Source organism: Neodiprion lecontei, chromosome 2 (assembly GCF_021901455.1).
Source record: "Neodiprion lecontei isolate iyNeoLeco1 chromosome 2, iyNeoLeco1.1, whole genome shotgun sequence".
Classification (NCBI taxonomy): Eukaryota; Metazoa; Arthropoda; class Insecta; order Hymenoptera; family Diprionidae; genus Neodiprion; species Neodiprion lecontei.
Genome location: NC_060261.1, coordinates 15,420,380 through 15,433,307, shown reverse-complemented (window position 1 = coordinate 15,433,307; position 12,928 = coordinate 15,420,380). Strand labels below are relative to the sequence as shown.

General features: G+C 36.6%; 3 protein-coding genes across 3 annotated transcripts; 2 read left to right on the top strand and 1 right to left on the bottom strand.

The window, feature by feature from the left end:
• Positions 1 to 2,449: 2,449 nt before the first annotated feature.
• LOC107221371 (60S ribosomal protein L7a) lies at positions 2,450 to 4,333 on the top strand. The gene is made up of 6 exons (XM_015660330.2): positions 2,450 to 2,609; positions 2,843 to 2,957; positions 3,037 to 3,186; positions 3,276 to 3,496; positions 3,766 to 3,888; positions 4,084 to 4,333. The coding sequence occupies exons 1-6, from the start codon at positions 2,595 to 2,597 to the stop codon at positions 4,264 to 4,266; spliced, it is 807 nt and encodes a 268-aa protein (XP_015515816.1). The 5' UTR covers positions 2,450 to 2,594; the 3' UTR covers positions 4,267 to 4,333.
• A 149-nt stretch (positions 4,334 to 4,482) lies between these two features.
• On the top strand, positions 4,483 to 10,157 carry LOC107221339 (putative molluscan insulin-related peptide(s) receptor). The gene is made up of 8 exons (XM_046730252.1): positions 4,483 to 5,966; positions 6,608 to 6,997; positions 7,671 to 7,896; positions 7,974 to 8,089; positions 8,158 to 8,257; positions 8,321 to 8,744; positions 9,021 to 9,316; positions 9,522 to 10,157. The coding sequence occupies exons 1-8, from the start codon at positions 5,704 to 5,706 to the stop codon at positions 9,981 to 9,983; spliced, it is 2,277 nt and encodes a 758-aa protein (XP_046586208.1). The 5' UTR covers positions 4,483 to 5,703; the 3' UTR covers positions 9,984 to 10,157.
• Positions 10,158 to 11,198: 1,041 nt separating this feature from the next.
• LOC107221369 (PAXIP1-associated glutamate-rich protein 1) lies at positions 11,199 to 12,775 on the bottom strand. The gene is made up of 3 exons (XM_015660329.2): positions 12,634 to 12,775; positions 12,287 to 12,447; positions 11,199 to 11,983 (listed from the first exon to the last, which is right to left on the bottom strand). The coding sequence occupies exons 1-3, from the start codon at positions 12,700 to 12,702 to the stop codon at positions 11,749 to 11,751; spliced, it is 465 nt and encodes a 154-aa protein (XP_015515815.1). The 5' UTR covers positions 12,703 to 12,775; the 3' UTR covers positions 11,199 to 11,748.
• Between the last annotated feature and the right edge of the window lie 153 nt (positions 12,776 to 12,928).

Here is a 12,928-nt window from a genome sequence, read left to right as displayed (position 1 = left end):
CGTCTTCCCCCCTACTCCCGTACACACACACACACACACACACATATGCGGGAGTGGGGGGCAGAACGGGGTACTTAAGAAAATATAAAGTTTTCGGGGATCTAAATAGGGTAAATCTCTGTTTTTTCAATTGTATTCGAAATAGAAAAATTTTCAGCTGCCGTTAAAAAAAATGTTCATTTTTTAGGGGTAAAATGGGATACTATCCTCTGAAAGAAGTGGAAAATTTGTTTTTTTTTGAAAATTAAATAAATTTGATTAATTAAATTTCTTTATAAGTTATTTACATAAAAAAAAGTCTAACCGATTTCAATTTTTTTTTTATCAAATTGAAATTTTTCAACAACAGTAACAAAAACGTTAAATAATACTTTATTATGTTTACAGACGTGATGTTTGAATTTTTCAAAAAGATTTAAACAAACGAAATTATTCATAAAATTTTGGAGGAACCCATTTTACCCCCCCCCCCCCCCCCTGTGTGTGTGTGTGTGTAAATGAAATATATATATATATATATATATATATGAAAGTTTATATATATCAGTATATATATATAGTATTACTAACTTAATATCATTTATAATAAGAATTGCACATCAAGTATTTTCTCATCAATACCTCAACAACAATTATAGAAACAAACTTTCAACCCTTCGATAATAAAATTATATATTATAAACAAGAGATATTCTTATTGAGCAAGATACGCTTTTTTAACAAATAATGTACGATAAAGACTCAATCAAAAATCCCTATAAATTGGTCTACAACAAAGATAACTCAAAAGCATTACGACCGACTTTCTGCAAACACATTGATTGCATTAAATAAATATATCGTAATCATTTTACCAGTATAATGAATCAGAGAAGACCTTTCCATAACCTGTCAAAAAGACAGCAAAAGAGACAGGATAATTTTCAACTTGTCAGTCAATGACCTTTCCTGACGAATTTCTGCCTCAAGATAAGAAATATTGACATGTGGCTGTGAACGTAGACTGAAACTCATATTTAGCTTTAAAACACGACAAATATGCTTATATAAAAATAAGTGTTGATATTGGTATAGCTTACAGGTTATTAAAAAAAGAATATATATTGTATTTGATTAAAAGTATAAAGGCTTTAGGTTACGATTAAGTATGAAAAACTAATGAATTTTATATTTAGATAAGACGTGTTATTGTTTCGTTCATCATTAACTACAAATTATGATTTATGATTTGATTGTGTTATAAGCTCTAAGTCGTTTTATATAATTGTAAAAAAAATTGGAAATCTTGTAATCATAGCTATGAAACATCGTCTGTCATTATCATATAAACGCATTCAAATAAAATATGCTACATCCTACTGAATATATATAATATTATACAGCTTACTATGTAATAAAGATAAATTGTATGTTGACATAGGTATGTAAATACGTACGCGTGTCTAATACCTCACAGTTTAAAGACAACGTCCAGTTACCCGCGCGAAAAACATTTATTGTTAGATTACTCCAAAATGCCTTTTTCAAATACAACAAAATGTCCTAAATGCCGACGATCATTGGTGTCGTAAAGTCATCTTTACACCATCCTACAGGCAAGAAGAAAGCAGGATATAGATGGACATTCGATGTCTATACACGGCCTATAAGTTGTCGGTCTCGTAAAAAGGCAACTTTTGTCTACGTATGTCAGCTACTTAGAGCATATACAGTAACCACGGTCTTTATAGACGGTCTGGGCACTGCAATACTTCGTGCCCCTTCCTATATAACGCAGCGTGACCGTCTTGAGGCCTGTGTTTCTCAATTTGTGCTCCAAAGACCGGAGCGCTGCAATCTCCGAGGCCGGTGTACGCGTACTAAGTAGGCCTCTCCCTCACTAGCGCTAGCGGCGAAAATTCACAACATCGGCTTCATTTTCGAGCACGGTTTTACAGCCGGAGTACCCAGACCTGTCTATAAGACCGTGACAGTAACATATGTTACTTGACTGACAACCACCAGACTACATCGCGATTACTGGGAATTTTTGTCTCCGTGAATTCTATTTCAGCAGTACAACTTGCGTTTAAAATGTTATATTGTTTTCAACTGATTGTACCGACTGCATTTTCACTAAGGTTCCGTCTTTGGTATTGGTTGAAAAATGAGGAAATCACACTCATATCAGTGCAGCCAGTTGAAACGATATCAGGGATTGTCACCTGATATTCATGTACATACAAACCATGAAGACAGTCTCCATGATACAAACATTCTCTTCCTCCTGCCGCCATTGGCATGCAAAGCTTATGCAGAGTTTACATTCCGATGAGGTGCGTTCTGAAATGAGCTGGAAGTAGGTGGAACTAGTCAAAATTCCCCACGAGAGTGACAGAGCTGCGTATCGAGCCGCTGAGTGACAGAGACCCGAGATTGCTGACAGTTAGGTCTGACTCGCGGCCATCTTGCCTCGATTTAGTCTATGCCGAAACATTTCTACTCTCTTTATGTGTCCAGCAGCCGCGCTTGCTGGATTTCTTTGACGGATTGAATCGTGGGCTGTGTTAAATCCAGTCGCGAATTAGGGCATCCAGCAATTAGTGTTTATAAATATGGTTCAAAAGAAGGTACGGTTACTATATTACACGAGTAAGTGAATAGTTTTCAGCCAAACCCTGGTATCGATTCAATTACTTGAGGTTATAAATCGGCGTGTTTTTCCTGTTCTTTAACTGTGCTAACGTACTTATGAGCTTCTCAGACAACAATTTCATTTACAACTTTAAACTACCGGAGACTAATCAGTCCTAATCAGAATGAGCAATTCTGTTATTTTTTCTCTTATTCCTACATGGTGCAGCCCAAGAAGAAGGTCGGGAAGAAGGTAGCAGCAGCTCCACTCGCTGTGAAGAAGGTTGAGCCTAAGAAGCTGACAAACCCGCTTTTTGAAAAACGGACCCGCAACTTTGGCATTGGCAAGCTATTTAAATGACTTTCTTCTATATCCGCACTTAATTCATATGATCATCACAATATAATGCCTTGTTATTTCAGGCCAGGATATTCAGCCAGACCGAGACCTAAGTCGATTCGTCAAATGGCCCAAGTACATCCGCGTTCAACGCCAGCGATCTGTGCTCCAAAAGAGGCTGAAGGTCCCACCACCAATAAACCAATTCACGCAGACACTTGATAAGCAGACAGGTAATCAGAGATTCCGTGGTCATTATTGGCACTTGGTCTGGGAAAGATTATAGAGTATATACAATTAATTTGGCTGCTCCGTTCGCCAGCTACACAGCTGTTCAAAATCTTGGAAAAGTACCGCCCAGAAAGTGCCGTTGCTAAGAAGCTGCGGCTGAAAGCTAGAGCTGAGGAGAAGGCTGCAAAGAAGGAAGATACTCCGACTAAGAGGCCCAACCAACTTCGCAGTGGCACAAATACTGTCACAACTTTGGTCGAGCAGAAGAAGGCACAGTTGGTCGTAATTGCTCACGATGTGGACCCAATTGAGGTAACTATTAAATTTTGAACTAACCTGCTCGAAGAATCTGCGACCAACCTCATCATAATAATATTCATAAATTCAATCAATATGATGGTTATATTACCCAAACCAACATTTCTCCACTGTGATGCTAGAATTTCTTCACCTGAAGGCACAACTTACAATAATAATTGTTTTGTCTAGAGGATGAATGTTGACTCTGAGTTCTTATTCATAGAATATTTCCATATTTCCGGATAATCGGAGACAGAGTGCAGCACCTGTTTTTTTTTCAGGTTGTTCTGTTCTTGCCTGCGTTGTGCCGTAAAATGGGAGTACCTTACTGTATTGTCAAGGGAAAATCACGTTTGGGAGCACTTGTTAGGCGCAAGACTTGCAGCGCTGTTGCTCTGACACAGGTTAGTTTGTTTCCTACGTGATAATACATATTTGAGATAATTGTTAACTCCTTTCCGTGATGAAATAAAAAGAGCCAATCCAATGATTGACCATGATTAGTTCTTAATGATTGACTGATACTTTGTGTTAGATTGGTGTACACAATCTAAGCAATCGTATAGATTGTCTAATTCGGTTTGACTGTTCCATTTCAGGTCGATTCCGGCGATCGCGCCAACTTCACCAAAGTGGTTGAGGCGATCAAGACCAATTTCAATGACCGTCATGACGAGATTAGACGACACTGGGGTGGTGGTCTTCTTGGCAGTAAATCCGCTGCCAGAATCGCCAAACTGGAGAAGGCCAAAGCGAGGGAACTTGCGCAGAAACAAGGCTAAACATGCCGTAATGTACAATGGAAACTGTCCACGCTTTTCCAACAAATAAAATAATATCAAAAACCTAGATCCCAATGATAAATCATAGTAAATACCTATCTAGTGCGTAGTCCTTATAAGTATATTAGAAACATTCGCGAGAACGTGAAATTTTCTTTCAAATGGATAATTCTTTTTTTTTTTCTGCATCAAAAATTCGAAAAATCTATCCGCCGTAAACTACATCAAGTTATTCAAATTCAATTTCAAACCATTGGTGATGCAAGGTACGTATGTGTAAGTATTTTTTCGTCATTATCGCAACAATTTTTTTAAGTAATGTTCTACATATCGAACAATGCGCGCCAAAACTAGTAACTTTTCGTACGAGATAAGGTATCAAACGCCTCTAGTTGGACTCAATAGCGTTTACATAACGCGTCTGCATTCATTGTACACAGATTTTTATCTCTGATTTATTTGATACGTAAAAGAATGGTTAATTTTATACATTTTTAGGTGAATACTGCGAATCATTATCTATTGTAGACTTTATTTGTTGAGCAAAAATACACGTATGAAACATACTTCCATTAAAAGTAAATGAGATACATGGCTTAGAATGATATTCGGCGATTCATATCCCTGTGTCCAATTCTGAACTTGAAAACAACTCAAAATCTACGTATGGTAGAAACGTGAGTGTAATTGAACAGTGATTGAGTGAGATTATGATATTTTTCACGCGTTTCTAATTAGTTAAAGAGTCCAAACGAACCGTACCTTGTACTTCAACGCTATCATGAAAGTGCTGTTAGCACTGTATTACCTAATTGCGGTTATCTAATTTAATTTAGTCAGTTAAAAGCATTGTTTTCATGTATTAATTTTCCTTCATGTAAGCCGTAAATTCATCTAAATGTAATTTGAAAATATTCCGATTCAATCAAAGGAATTGTTTACAATTATTGTAATGCGTAATGACGCGTTTGGTCAGTCATAATCTTATCGATGTCCAGCAGATCTTTGACGCGTTTATCAGATATAAACTGTATTGAGATATGTAAAGGTAACCAGTGCTGATCATTACTTGTAATACAGCGTTGGTTTGCTCGTTGCAAATCGGAAATACCGAATTGAAAATGTATCTTCCATAAGCCTAAACGTCCTATCGAGCGGCCATATTCATTTGCAACTCTTGAATATCCATCTGTGCAAACGTGTCGACGAGTATATTAAAAAATCAAAGTAACAATGTGGAAAATTTAGTTTATTAGAATGTAATGCATTAATAAAAATTGATAAATAAGCAACATCATTCATTCAACATACAATACCGCGTTCGGATTTTGTCATTCAGGAATAAGAAAATCGAATACTATTTAATTGTCCTCGAATTTTAACGCAACAGTCGGAATCATCGAATGTGCAAGCAATGAAATTAAGTGTTGAAATGAAATGTTCTCGTGGCTAAAATTTGATTACTTCTTACGTACAATAATAATACCAATAATAATATTAGCCAGCATCCTGTCAGTCAGAAGTGCTGCTGATGATGTTTCCAAGTTTGTTGGTGCTGCACGAAATTTAACTGTGGAAGTCTTCGAATATTCTAATTATGGTGAAACCGACGATACAGATGGAACTAACCACGAAGGATTGCTCAAACTTAACATATCGTGGCTTCCACCAATCGCTGGGAAAGATCCCGTTTCGTACAGGTGAATTTTTCAAATTTATTTTAAATAACATTCTTGACAGATGTATCAGGTTTTAAATAAGTTGTAAATAAGATTACAATCAACAATTGTAGAATTATTTTGTGGATATTAACTCAACTGCATGCACCCTGGTGAAAAAAATTCTCAACAATGATTCTTAATTTTTTTTTCTTCTAAAATTTAAAAATCTGTCATATTTCCAGGCAGTTTTCAAAAAAATGATGTGGCGTTTCTCACAAAATTTGAATTATTCTAATAATTTGGGGGAATTTCAAGAAGTTTGAGAGTTTTCTTGAAGAATACATATTCTGTCAGAACATATTATATTGAAAATTTGAAAAACTTCAAGATTTCAATGTTTCGAATGATTTTCACCAAGTTGAGTTCAAGGTGAATATCGACTGAACTTCTTGGAACCTAAAGTTGTTAGAAATTATTAGAATTTGTAAGAGTTGATTTTTGCGAAAAAACTGAAATTCATCTTTTGATTCAATGCGTAAAATTTTCTGAAATTTTACAAAAACAATTTTAGCTAGAGTGTGCTTGCAGGGTTGTGACAATTTTTTGCCGCAACTGGGATTAAGGTGTATTGTTGAGACATATTAATGGCGTTAATTGACATTTATTTTTCAAATACACAGCATAGTGGTGACATCGGTCCAAAACGAATCGAGCACAGAGTCGATAGACTGTCCGGAAGGAAGTCTGTATTATACCACGAAAAATGCGAGTCAACTGGGGGTTGAGTTACCCCAAGATCCTCTGGTATATGGAATCCCAGAGTTAACTGTGACACTAGGATGCGTATACGACATTCAAGTTTACGCAAACCCACGGAGAAATCCGAATGTGGTCCATCCAAATCTGTTTTACAAAGTGCCGAAGTGCATTGGTGTCAAATGCAGCTGTGCTGACGCCGAAGAAGATATGGCTTCGCCGGAAGTCGAGGTGCAGAGACTTTCCGATGACCGAGTAATCGTCAAATGGAAACAACTGACGGGGAACGACAAAGTCAAGTCATATATTATCAGGTACGTCCACCAATAAAACGTGGCAAAGTTCAATTCGAGAAAATTCTACTGATTTTTCGACTCTCTGGGTCGATTTTACGATCAAACCACTCCTAGGAGAGAGTTTGGCCATTTGGCGACAGTTTCGTAAACCACAGATAATTATACACCAAAAATAAGAGCACAGTAGAGAACTCATATCTGATAATAGCTCCTTTATTCTCGGTAGTGAAGTAGAGTGATAATTTTGAAGAGGGTGGTCACCCTTTTAGGCTTGATTTTCAAATTATAAATTTTTAGAACTGTTGCTTTTGATGCGGGAATGTTCCCAAATAACCAACGATTATGCGGCCAAAAGTAACTACGTATAATTATTGAAGTTTGACTCCTTCAGCAGCTGTCAAAACTCGAATAGCTTACATTTTTCACGTCATTGCGATATATTGACCATTATCGGTACAAAAAAAAATAACGCGTTTTCAGGTTCAGCACACTCGTAGTTAGACAAAATTTGAAAATCTCATATCGCCAAGGTATGTACTTTCTTTTTCCAGTTCGTTTTTCATAATTTTATCGCTTTTTAATATAATCGTTGGTGATTTATAAACCTTTCCGTATTAATATAGCAAAATTATCAAATTTATCATCAAAATGAAGTGCGAAAGGATGATCACCCCCCTCAATTAATTTCCAGATTCGGAGTGCCCGTTCTGATTTCTCGAAGTGGACTTCCAGTTTACAATACAACCGAAATTGCTCGCGTTTCAGCAAACAATCAGTCCTTCGTTTGGTCCAATGTCAGTTCAAATATTAATGGCGTCGTTCACGTCGTTGCCGAAGATTCCAACGGCTGCATTGGGCCTGAAGGAAGTTTTTCAGTCATCTCAAATGAACGCAATAATAGATACAAAGGACCCATGGTGCGTAAATGTTCTCAGTCCGATATCGAAATTCATATGCAAAGTACGAGTCTTGAAATAAATATTTTTCGTTGTAGGTGATAATTATCGGGAGCATTATTGCCAGTGTGTTAATACTCGGAAGTCTGAGCATTTTGTGGTCCCATGACAGGAATAGATACGAAATCGTGCTGTCCAACACCGATACCAAAAAGTGAGTACTCTGAAAGTAAGGATAATCCATTTATTGACTATAATAAAATTTGACTAATGGCTCTACAGCTCGCACAGTTCTCCTGTTTCATTTTCTCGAGGTCAAATTTTCACCGACCGTCTCGCGTTGACGAAGCGAAATGCCTTTTACGTTGAACAGGAAATTGAGGTGATTATATTGGGACACTTTTTTTCTTAAGGAGGTGAAAAAATAACGATAACCGATTCACAGGAAGCAATTCAAAGCGGGAGGGCTGATGGCCTGGAGATTTCATACTCCCGTATCGATTTCAAAGAGGAACTAGGAAAGGGCCAATTCGGGACGGTGTACCTCGCTGATATAGACGGATTCGAGGCGACGTTGTTTGCTGTTAAGATGACGAACAGTCTGACCTTTCACGACGAAGTCGATGCCAGGAATCAGTTGCTAGAGGAAATTGCGATGATGAAGACTGCTGGACGGCATCCGCATCTTGTCCAGTTAATCGGCTGTTGCACGTTACCAGCGAATCCAGTTTGTGCAATTATGGAGTACCTTGAAGGCGGCGATCTTCTTACCTACCTTCAAAATATCAGAAAACGCATTTCTAGCAGCCTTGCGAGTTTCGCCACTGATCCAATGTCCGCATGTAGTCCAAGACCAAGCCTAACCGAAAGTATGAAGCAGCCAAGCGGTTAATCACTCTTCAATTTGTGTGTATATTCAATTTGAAGATTTCACGATTTCAAAAGATTTCAGTAAATTCGAATGATTTCTGACGTTTCAGTGAATCCAATTGACTTCACAAATTTCGCGGATATCATGTGATATTAAGGATTTCACAAAATTTTATACGATTCCAAAAGATTTCAAAGATGCCTGATTTAATGAGTTTCGTTCAGTCATTACTCAAGTCCATGATCTTGATATGAGAATTATGAAAATTTTCTAGCTTTGTACACAACGTTGGGAAGTGAGCCACCGACAACACCGACGCTGGATACGTTCGGTGAAAATAATGCGGCAACTGATTTGGAAAACTCTCACAATTACGTGAACATCCAACACCAATCATCGAGCCAGCAACTTTCGAGAACGAGAGGAGACATCATTGGTCTTCAAAGTTATGAGTTTTTAAGATTTGCTGTCGAGATTGCAAAGGGCATGCAGCATCTCGAGGAAAAGGGAATCACCCACAGAGATCTCGCAGCCAGAAATATCCTCTTGGATGGAAATTTAACTCTGAAGGTAATTGCGTAAATATTTGTAACTAGTTTTAAACTATCGAATCGAAGATTTAGTAAAATTCAGTTCATCAATTGGAAAGAAATCCATTCGCAACTTATCCGGAGATACGAAAAACTTTTTTTTGTAGCTCTGATATTACATTCTATTTGTCGATTTGCCTGTAACCCGGTAACTTATTGCTAATGATTTGAATAATGACTCTCAGGTATCGGATTTCGGGCTCTCAAAAAATGGAGTTTATGTGATAGCCGACGGCGGTGGAACGCGACGACTTCCGGTTCGCTGGATGTCGCCGGAAGCGATGCGGGACCGAGAGTTTTCCTCTAAAAGTGATGTCTGGTCCTACGCAGTTGTTTTATGGGAGATTGGAACGCTTGGTGCGTTTCCGTATCCCGATGTTCGCGATGATCATATACTGCGCCACGTGGTTGTCGATGAAAAACGGCTTTCGAGACCGGAAGCCATTTCTGTTGAGATGTATACGGTGATGCAGGCCTGCTGGACATCCCGACCATCCGATAGACCCAATTTTACTCAACTTTTATCCCGGCTCCTCGGACTCGGTGGAGAGCCCTACTATCCTTATGGGAAGAGCAACCCATGTTATACCACTTTGCCGCCGACGGAGGACGAACTACAAGTCAGTCCACCATTGAGCCCTCTGTAATATAGTTTCAGTCTGTATATTATTCGTATCATATATAGTATAGCCAACTGTAAACTGCACGTAGTGTGACAGTAAAATGCCCTAATACATATTACATATACATAGAGCATATGATACCCCTATGTGCATGGTATGTAATGCAATATTTTTTGAATAAAGTTTCAAAAATCAGTATTTTTAGTGAAATGTTCGTTTTATCCTCCATAAAATATTTAAATGGGAAATTCGTAATGTGGGGATGATTTAGAAAATCTAAGAATGCTACTTGCTCATAAATGTCAAGAAAACTTGAGAGTACATTTTTTCGTCGTTGTTCGTTTTGATGCTATGACCATAGGTATATACTATATAAAAAAATTTGAACAAAATTTAACCTTTCTTTTTTGCGATCTTCTGAATCCAAAAACATTTTTATCGCACAATCGATTTGTAGATGTTTTGTTTCACTAATTTAACCCCTAGAAATTGAAAAAAACAGCTTAGAACTTTGGAAGATGGATAGCTACGAAAGTACAACGTTTCTCAATTGTTTCACCATCACATTTAATGCTATGATCGCAACCATTTGAGACCTTGCACAATCATATATTGTGGCAAAATTACGTCTCACAATAAAAAGGCCTGAATCATTTAATTTTAGAGTTTTTGAAACTTTGGTAAAATTTCGTGAATTTTTTGACAAATTAGACCCTCAAGAAGACTAAACAGACATTCATCATAGGATCAACAGATTGGAAACATTCGTTAAAATTTTCTCATCTATTGGCTCTATCTTTCAACCACGTATTTTGAATTAATTTTCGTTTGATAAGTTATATGTATAATATATAATATATAAACGGACCTTAAATAACTTTTGAAAAAGTAGATTTTTTGTAAAGCGATAAATTACGTTCTGGTCTCATCAATACACCAATGCATTGACGAGTTATAAAATCCTAGTCAAAAAAAATATTTCCATGTTATTGAAATGGAAAATAGAAAAATATTAAGAGCTAAAATTTGGACAGCATCTTTTTGTCTCAATATTTTCGTCTTGAATCTTGAAAAAAAAAATATTATATACATGTATATAATTATATCTAGAATAAATTGTATAATAATAATTACAAGTATGCAGTACGCTGATTTTGAATTAGCATACAGATATAAGTCTGCTCTGTACGGTAAAGGTAGAGTGAATTTTCAGCGACGCGAAACAATCGTGAAACAGTGTTAAAGATTTCACGGTAATATATTTACAAAAAATTATCTCAGATCTAAAATGATAAACTTAAGATTATAGGCAATGTTATTGTATTCACACCTTCATGATATGATTTTTAATCGGTAGTACCGTATTGTTCCCAGTATAAGCCGACCCCGAATATAGGATGGCCTCCAATTCTGAGACAGTATTTCAGGGTGTTTTTCTTAGTTACGAACATAAGACGGGTACGCGCATAGAATGAGAACGACTTTGGCGTGTGCTGTCAACAACTAAAAATCTTGGCTTAGACTCGAAGCAATACGGTATATCAGTTTTATTATTAAACTTATATTCAATTCCAATAGTACAAAAATGTTTTCGTCACTATTGAAACGATTTTTCGTACCAATGAATATCTTATTATTAAAAAATGGTGATATAAAATTCAATCAATCACCAAAAACTGAAAAATTACCAGTACAAAAGGGTCTTATTGTCAAACCCTGCAAAACCGACAAACTGTTCCAACAAATAATGTAGGTAAATTTTCATAGTTCGAACTTAACAAATGAAGTCCTATTGAGTTGCCTGTGGCTTGGGGTTTGGGGAGTTAGCTTCTGGCTTTTTAGGACTAGAGTTGATTTCTTGTTGTTCCAAGCGTCGGTGTCGGAGCATTGTAGATAAGACCCCGTTGAAACTTGCAGTCTTTTTCTTGGCACTACCTTTCGGAGTGCTTTCCCCAACTCGCCGAACTGGCATCCGTGGGGACGACATTTCATCCATAAAGTCAAAATCAGACTTCTCTTCAGTTCTATTAGATAGAACAAGAATATATTTTTCTTTCTACTTTGCAAGTAACTTTTATCCATCAATAAACTTTTCGCTTGTATTAGTAGAAAATAATATATTGGTCATATTATACTGTATATTATGTTTGTATAATTTTTAGATAAAACTCATATTTCTATGTGTATTTATATGAAAATCATGATATCAAATCATTTATATGTATATATTTTGGTACAAGAATGATATAACATGCATATATATTAGAAACTGTTGATAATATAAAAAATTATGCTGCATGTCTGTATGGAATTACATAATTACTTACTTATAATCCTGTGAAGTGTGATCCTGTTGACGATTATTGGTGGGTACTGGCGAAGGGCCTCGTCTTCCTGGACATTTCCATTCCAGTTCAAGAATATGATGGTTCACCTCCAATCCTTCAATCAATGCCATTATACTCTCTGGCTGCAGAGTCCATTCGTTCTGTGGAATTAAAAAATTGTTTTACAAACTTGACGATATCTCGAAAGGCTTGAGTCGATATCAAAATTACGAATTAGGTCTACACAACTTTCCATACTCTGAAACTTGGAAAATTTACAATACTCCATTCTAACTCGACTCGCTATAATTTATTGAAATCATTATTGAAAAAAGTGTTATTAGTACCGCTGTAGTTGCCTCATATTTTTCATCGTCAGAGCATTCGACTGACCAATCCTCGTCGCTCTGTTCCATACTTATGAAAAATGGTCAAATTTTCAACATGTCATATCCAGTGATTTAAGGTTAATCCGTTCAACGTCCGAATACATTCAGACGGGACAATTTATATTATTCTAAGGCATCCAGCGTTCAATGCGACTTTGGCATTTGTTGCAAACCTCAAAGATCGCCCTAGATTACTTTATTTCTACTATAAACAAATGTTCGATCGAATCTCAGACAACCGGATTACACTTGT

Coding starts and splice junctions, on each gene's coding strand:
- LOC107221371 (XM_015660330.2), top strand. Junction 2,958..3,036: donor GACCCGCAACTTTGGCATTG/GCAAGCTATTTA, acceptor TTGTTATTTCAG/GCCAGGATATTCAGCCAGAC. Junction 3,187..3,275: donor GACACTTGATAAGCAGACAG/GTAATCAGAGAT, acceptor TCCGTTCGCCAG/CTACACAGCTGTTCAAAATC.
- LOC107221339 (XM_046730252.1), top strand. CDS start 5,704: ATGTTCTCGTGGCTAAAATTTGATTACTTCTTACGTACAATAATAATA. Junction 8,258..8,320: donor ACGTTGAACAGGAAATTGAG/GTGATTATATTG, acceptor ACCGATTCACAG/GAAGCAATTCAAAGCGGGAG. Junction 8,745..9,020: donor AAGACCAAGCCTAACCGAAA/GTATGAAGCAGC, acceptor AAAATTTTCTAG/CTTTGTACACAACGTTGGGA.
- LOC107221369 (XM_015660329.2), bottom strand. CDS start 12,702: ATGGAACAGAGCGACGAGGATTGGTCAGTCGAATGCTCTGACGATGAA. Junction 12,448..12,633: donor AATATGAGGCAACTACAGCG/GTACTAATAACA, acceptor TTAATTCCACAG/AACGAATGGACTCTGCAGCC. Junction 11,984..12,286: donor CACACTTCACAGGATTATAA/GTAAGTAATTAT, acceptor TCTATCTAATAG/AACTGAAGAGAAGTCTGATT.